We start from the raw sequence: 7,856 nt of genomic DNA, 5'->3' as shown, positions 1-7,856 counted from the left end.
AGTTCGGGGTTCTAATTCTCAAGAAGCAAATATACTAACAAATTATTCACTGAACAGTTTAACGAGCCATTTAACCTCCATTCCAATATCCTCTATGCTGTGTCACTGAAGGGTAAAGGATTTCATCTCTTAGGGCACGGGTGGAGCTCATTTTTTCTAAATTCAGCTACTTATATTTCAAACATAGCTTTCGAGTCAATCGGCTACTCAAAATGGAGAAGGACGTCTGTCAAATATCGTAAACATAAAACCCAGTTAAGTCTATTGTTTACAAGATGTCACTACGAATAGCAACTGTGAAGCACATACAAACTGACAATCAAGTTCAGCTACTACAGCTCCTTAATGAAGTATAAACCAAGTGTCAATTGACAACTACATAAAGCAAACAATAGTCGTTCTGACAATCCGAATTAAATTGTGACGGATTTACTTCTCCTTGGTGTAGTGTCGCACAGCAAAGGCTAAGCCCAAAATCAAGAGGGGCACAAGGATTTGCAAAATTTTGATAACAAAATCTGAAGTCTTGTCCGGATTGTATGGGGCTTGTTGTGGAGGAATGTAAGCACGTTTTAGAGGAACCGTTGACTGATCAATATCTCCAATGTAGTATTTATCCATCATCTCTCTAGCAGAATCACTGTGGCCGACATCTTCAAAGTCATTCGTTGCATCTTTTCCTGTCAGACAAATAGATGAATTTCAGATACCAGGCCATAGAGAAATGCTGTATCAAGACTTACAACCAAGATAAACTTTGTGAAATGCTCAGGCATTACCTGTTGCTGAAAGCAAAACTTCATCACCACCTGGATGATCTTCCATGAATGGAGTCACATCATACACCTGGAGACCAATTTGACACCAAGACATAAATCAATATTTGTGTTACAGAAGGAGAAAAATAAGAACTTGGATCCTCAAAATGAGGTGATGGAGGAGATATGATTTGGTCCGGACAACATTATAATGACCGGAAGTATCCAAGAAAAAATCAGATGGGCAGGGGAAGTCAGGTTAAAACATATTTGACAGCATAAGTAGCTTAAAACAGAATGACCATTGTCGAATCCTTGAGGTACTTCGCAGAGTTAGGTAATCTAATACCACTTCTGTGAGTAAGAAACTGCTTTCTTAATCTCCAGCAATTACAGCTAAGTGGCTAGTATGTACTAAAGATTTTCTTTTTTAACAAATACGATGTATGTTTAAGTTTATGTTGTGAAGATCAATCCCTGTTTGATCAAATGAGATGAAAGGATCCTTGTTTTATGAGGTTACTCTATGTTTCAAAAAACTTTAAGAATCAAAATTGCTGATTGGAATCGAGAACGGGCAGGAGAAGTCAGGATTAAAATATAATCGACTTTGTTAGCATAACATAAGTATGATTTACCTTTCCATAAAACATAATCCTACAGGGTTTACATCTGTGCCACTGAGACACGAGAGATACATGACCGACAATGCTTCATGGGTCTGGAGATTTTCTTCTTTGAATCAACATAACATTAGAAAAACTATCACCTCATTGTCTTTTAACTACGGAATGCTTATATATGTTCAACGTTTTATGCCATAAATTCTTCAATGACAAGCATATTTTCAATATATGTGATATCAGTCACGACTTTTCAGGTAATATGATAGTATAGTCACTTATTACCATAGCAAACATTCATGGGCAAAATCTATTTGGCCTGACCTTAAGACACAGAGAAAAAAGGAAAAAGAACACTGGCTTTATCCACCTCTACATAAATATGAAGTTCAATTGTTTATATCCAGTTTTCTACAATCAACCCCTGATGTTCTACATTTCTAATTTATCTGCGACAAGTCTCACTTACCCACGCACCTGCTCTCAGTTTCCAAGGGGTAAATCATATCCAAATTTATGTTACTAAGATAAACCTTCTCAGCATCTGCAAAAATGTTGTACAATATTAGGGGAACCCACCCATTTTATTAGCTCAACCCATTTCAACCCAACCCTTTTCAACCCATTAAATATTGGGTTGATATGTAACCCAAATTGACTTGAGAGAAATCTTATCAAAATACTTTTAGTTTTTATTTTTTTAATTTGATATGTTATATATAACCATAATATAGAATTTATTTTTATTAAGTACTAAAATTTTGTAAAAAAATAAATAAAACAATTAAAACTTAGTAGAAATTGGGTGGGATTAGGTCTTGACCCGTTCTATAACCCATTACCCAACTCGTTTTCACCTAAGCAAATTTGAGTTGGATTGGATCTTGACCCATTATGACCCGCCCAAATTTGATCCAACCCGCCTAATTGCCACCCCTATAGAATATTACTTATACAAGGGAGGTTTGGAACAATAGTAAAGTTGTCTCAAAGTAACCTATAAGTTGCGGATTCGAGTTGTGGAACATAAGGTAGATTGACTACATTGCACTGTTACCGGTAGGGGTGTTCATGGTTCGGTTTGAACCGGTTATTGGTTAAAACTAAAACCAAATCAAAAAAATAACCGTCGGTTTGGTTATTGTCGGTTTGGTTCGATTTTTTTGATTTACGCATCTCGATAAACATAGACACCTAGTATATGAACAATCCACAGAAAAGTTACTGTGGATTCAATTGAGCAATTAAGCAATACTAGAGTTATTATTACACAAACAAAGTGATTTAGTTAAGCAATACTAAAATCATTATACACCAAAGATCCAAATATCAAATCTTTATAACAAAAAAATATATAAATAAATATAAAATTTATATATAATTTCACAATTCAGTTTGGTTATTTTTGGGATTTTTTCTAGTAAAACCAAAACCAAACCAAATAGTATTGGTTTTTAAAATTTAAAATCCAACCTAACCAAACTAAACCAAATATCGATTTTTTTAATCGGTTTAATTTGGTTTTTTAACCATAACCATGAAGAGCCCTTGTTCCCGAACTTTGTGTAAACGCAAGATGCTTCGTATATCGGATTGCCCTTTTATACACTATTAACCTCTTTGTCTCTTTAACACCACTAGCACCAAATGGGTTCAAAGTCAGAAAATAGAGTAGGTAATACTTAAAGAATATTGAACAGAACAAGTGAGCTTGCACAAAGCAAACAATTCAACACCTAATTAAACAAAACTATATCAGATCAAAGCTATCCCCAGATTACAAACAATTTGATAACTTCAATGAACATTACTTTCTACAACCCCACTTATCTTAACTGATAATTCATCTCAATAAGTTGATTTAACGGCCAAACAAGAATATCAAGAGATTCAGTTGATTAGCTACCTGAACTTACACAAGTGTCTTGTAAACTCCTCCCCAATGTAATAAATAAATATTGAGACTCATTAGAAAGTAACTAGTACTAAAGATGTAACCTTTCCACTGATGATAAGCCAACAATCTTTGGTCTTGTTGTGCTTTGCAACCTCCTCAAAGACATGAACTTTCTGATCTGACCCCATCTCTTCTTCTTGCTACTGAAAAACCCAAATAAAGTTTAGAAACATAAATAAGTAAATCAAATATAAATGGAATTTGTATACTCACGAAAGAAGAGGACTTTGGATTCTCCAAATCTAAACAATTTTTCACCAAACACATAAATGGATATATAGTAATGAAGAGAAAAGAAATGCCCTTGAAATTTGATAGAAATTACAATGTCACTTTCAAGCCCATTGTTTATTGGACTCCAATGTGCTACACCCGCATTAAAGAAATCGAGGGAGCGTAGTTGAAGTTGGGGAGATTAGTACAAATACAATGACACCGCTTTTTTTGGTCCTTGTTTCTCCAAATATATATAATTAAAAGAAAAAAAAGTCTATCACGTCATGTGATAGTGTAGGATCAAGAGTTTTAGAACAAATTAATTAAATTAGGTAATAATTAACTAATTTTTATAAATTCAGATTTTAATAGTTATTTTTCTCTATAGTTTTTATTAGTTACTATTTTATTTAATTTTTTATAGTTGTTTTATTCTTTTTATAATTATTTGAATTTTTTATAGTCACATTATCGTGTGAATAGTCAGCCCACGTATTCTAACTGCATCAAAACATTATCCCACGCTTTTTAAATTATTTGAATTTAATTGTTGCAGATTTTCTTTACAATTCAAAGTTGTTTTAATTTTGTCAAATTTTGTAGTTAAAAATTCAAATTTTGACAGTTTTATATATTTTCTAAAAATCTGATAACTATTTTTACAAAAAAACCTAATTTAAATCTATTGATTTATAATTAAAAAATACATAATTAGCTTAAACAGATTTTCACGTTCTACATTAATTATTTTTTTAAGAAAATAAAAACATGTCGCTACGGTCTATTTATTCTTCTTTTTTTAACATTGAATTATGAAAGAATTTTCACTATTTTTAACATTGAATAATGAAAGAATTTTCACTATCAAAATATAAGTAGATTTTTTTATTTTTTTAAACAAGTATTTGCAAACTCACATCACGGATACTAATCACGTTTTTGTTTTATTCTTTTTTATAGCAACAACCCCCTTAAAATTAGGACAAAAACAAAATAAAAAAGGAATTAGGAAAAGAAAAAAACAAAAGAAATATTGTGACTAGATGGAATGACATTTCACTGCTGAAAAGTGGCCTAAATTGGTGCCGTTATTTTCATTTGAATTTTATTATTCTCATTTAAAATTTCACGTACATATAATTAATTATTGTTAATTAAATATGAAATATATCCAGATTATATATAAAAAAAATAAAAGATGCCAATTTTAAAACTGTCGAAGTATAATCACGACAAAAAAATATCACTGAGCCTATTAATTTATTTCAACTTCTTAAATAGAAAAATTGGATTGATTTATTTCCGCAAAATTTGCTATGAGATAATTCCACGAACATGAACTGATATTTAGAAATTTGTTTTTAAAATTTTTAATCTGTTTTTTTTAGAGTTCATCAGTTTTGAAAACAGTTTTAACCTAGAAAATTGAATAATTGTTCACTTCACCCACGTAACTTCTCCATTTCTATTTTCTCAACCACGTAACTTTTCCATTTTCATTGACAGAAGAAGACTTTCCTTTTTATATTACAATTAATATTAATTTAGATTTCAATACATTTAGCCTGATTCAACATGGATTTCAAGATTGTATTGTATATATCTGTTAGACCCTCAGCTTGATGGTTCGAGTGGCTCGAACTTGACTAGGGATTTACATGATGAGCCTAGTCAAGACCCAATACAATCAGTCAAGATTAAGTTTAATTGACAAGACCTTGGCAATGCCGTGGCTAAGGCATGCAAGGCAAGACGTGGCTAAGGCATGACAAGGGCTGGGCAAGCTAAGACAAGGCTAAGGCATGCAAGACAAGACGTGGCTAAGACATGACAAGGGATGAGCAAGGCTATGATCGTGGCAAGGTCATGGCTAAAAAAGTGTGGGCTAAGTGCTGGAGGAAGGGGCAAAGGCTGAGAAGACTGGACCACAACGGCAAGCTGTGCGAGGCAGGACCTGGCACAGTGCAGACACGTGGGCAGGCGTGAGTTTGGGCGGCCAGAAACAGATTTTGGCACCAAAAGAAAAGGCTGCCCGCGTGTGCCTCGCACATGCGTTGGCAGTTAAGCGGTTGAATAGTTTCTAGCCGTTTTGGCCTTGTCAGCATTGTAAATAGAATTGTTTATTTGAAATTCAAATTTAGCCTATCAGTTGGGGATGTCAACTGACTTTGTACGGCACATGACTGGCATGTGACTAGGTGTTGTGGCCTATTTAATGGCACAGGCAGAGATAGTCATTGAGTCAGAATTTTGTAAGGCTGATTTTGTGTGTTTTTTTGTGGCACGAGTTTAATACAAAGTTAGAACTTGTTCCTGTACGTGCTGGTGTGTTTCTATATTCGTAGTCATTGTCTAAGTGTGAAACGAAATTGAGTGAAAAGAAAGAAAGGGTTGAGTGTAAGTGTTAGGCTGTTGAAGTGGGTTAGATCATCGTGAGTTGACCCCCTTATAACTAGTATCAAAGCAAAGTGTTTTGACATTAACAATGGATGGCGAAAATAGTTACAATGACTTACAAAAAAAGGTTGCAGGATTGGAGGCCATTCTGGGCATGACAGCAAGCGATGAAGGCACAATTGATGTTCTGACACAGATTCAAGGCATCAATGTAGTAATGAAGACTTATCGTGGGAATGTTGATGGCTAGTTGGCCAAATTACAAGATTTTCATGAGTCTGTGGGTACACAAGTAGAGGACCTTAAGAAGGAAAACGAAAATCTAAAAACAGAGGTGACAGTCCTTCGTCTGGCACTTGAAAATCTGCTTAGAGGAGGCGAAGAACATGCCAAGATCAAAGTTCCTGAACCCAAGTAGTTTGATGGTGTTTGTGGTGCCAAAGAACTGGAAAATTTCTTGTGGGATCTGGAGCATTACTTCGCTAGTGTTCATGTCCCTGCAAACGACAAGTTGACTGTTGTAGTCCGTTACTTTCATGGTGATGCCATTCTCTGGTGGCGGATAAAGAATGCTGATGATGAGAGTGCAAACAGGCCCAAGGTTAATACATAGGAAAAACTAAGGGATGCACTTGTGAGAAATTCCTGCCAAGTAACTCATCTTGGGTTGTTAGAGATAAGCTGAAACGTTTGAAACAAGTGGGATTTATTCGTGAGAATATGAAGAATTCACATCATTTTGTTGGACATTCAATACATATCAGACGAAGATAAGTTGTACAACTTCATTTCTGGCATGTAGGGGTGGGCACAAAATGAATTCCATAGGTAGAATTCTAAGATCTGCCCTGTGCAATTATTGTAGCAGATGCCTTGATTGATTTTTGGGCTAACAGTGCCACTACTGACCCAACTCCTTTTCTAAGACTAAGAGGAAGTAGAAAGATAAAGATCGGAAGAAAGATGACTGAATGCAAGAAGGAAATAACAAAAGAAAGGGAAAGATGGATACTGCGTCATCTAGTTAAAGCAAACCCACTGGTGAAAAGGTTTGTTGGACTTGTCAGAAACTAGGACATCGAGCAAGAAACTGTCCTAAGCAGGGCAAAATAAATGCTCTATTGGCCTAAGAGGAGAAACAAATAAAGGGAAAGGGACAGGAAATTGTTGCTTATGTTAATCCTTTGCGTTTGCTGTACACTTTGTCTAGTGTTAGTGAAATGGACACTGATGAAGATGTTGTTGTTGATGTTGCCTACATAAATACTCCTAAAATGGTGGATGATTTATCAGACGCCTATGGGACTCTAATATACATCAACATGAAGATCGGAGATAAGAGTGTGATTACGATGGCGGATACTGGTGCGACTCATACATTTGTTTTCGCAAAAATTATCAAAGAGTATGGTTTGAAGGTGTATAACTGTGCAACGAGGATGAAGGCAGTCAATTCAGCTGCACAACCAGGCTATGGCACGCTCTTGACATGCTTATGATAATAGGGCACTGGTCTGGTGTGCCTAGTCTGACTATTGTACCACTTGATGATTTCAACCTGCTGTTGAGAATCGACTTTATGAGGAAATTTAAAGTTGCTCATATTCCTCATTTGGATGGTCTGATTTTTATGGGTGAGAAGGACCCTGGATTCGTGTAGGGAATCCACCCTTTTAACGGGGGAAGTAAGAAGAATACTGAAATTGTTGTACTACTGTCTGCTATGGCTTTTGAGAAGGGCTTGAAGAAGGTTGAATCGGCTTATCTTGCTGCCTGGTTGAAGTGAAGCCGAATGTGTAGATTAAAGTGCCAGATGTTGTTACTAAGTTGTTGACTAAGTAAAAGTATGTGATGCCTCCAGAACTGCCTAAAAATTTACCTCCAAGGAGGGAAATTGATCATAGG

At 35.1% G+C, this 7,856-nt stretch overlaps 1 protein-coding gene across 2 annotated transcripts; it reads right to left on the bottom strand.

The window, feature by feature from the left end:
* Nucleotides 1–225: 225 nt before the first annotated feature.
* On the bottom strand, nt 226–3,668 carry LOC129900386 (cytochrome b5-like). 2 transcript variants are annotated; one of them, XM_055975347.1, is made up of 4 exons: nt 3,552–3,668; nt 3,380–3,481; nt 780–846; nt 226–680 (listed from the first exon to the last, which is right to left on the bottom strand). In XM_055975347.1, exons 2-4 carry the CDS (start codon nt 3,464–3,466, stop codon nt 430–432), a joined length of 405 nt encoding a protein of 134 aa, XP_055831322.1. In that variant the 5' UTR covers nt 3,467–3,481; nt 3,552–3,668; the 3' UTR covers nt 226–429. The 2 variants fall into 2 exon arrangements, with proteins under 2 accessions (XP_055831322.1, XP_055831321.1); XM_055975346.1 differs by having other exon boundaries at nt 3,380–3,478; nt 3,552–3,620.
* Nucleotides 3,669–7,856: the final 4,188 nt, after the last annotated feature.

The sequence above is a fragment of the Solanum dulcamara genome, chromosome 8, assembly GCF_947179165.1.
Source record: "Solanum dulcamara chromosome 8, daSolDulc1.2, whole genome shotgun sequence".
NCBI classification, from domain to species: Eukaryota; Viridiplantae; Streptophyta; class Magnoliopsida; order Solanales; family Solanaceae; genus Solanum; species Solanum dulcamara.
This window is presented reverse-complemented; position numbering and strand designations above follow the sequence as displayed.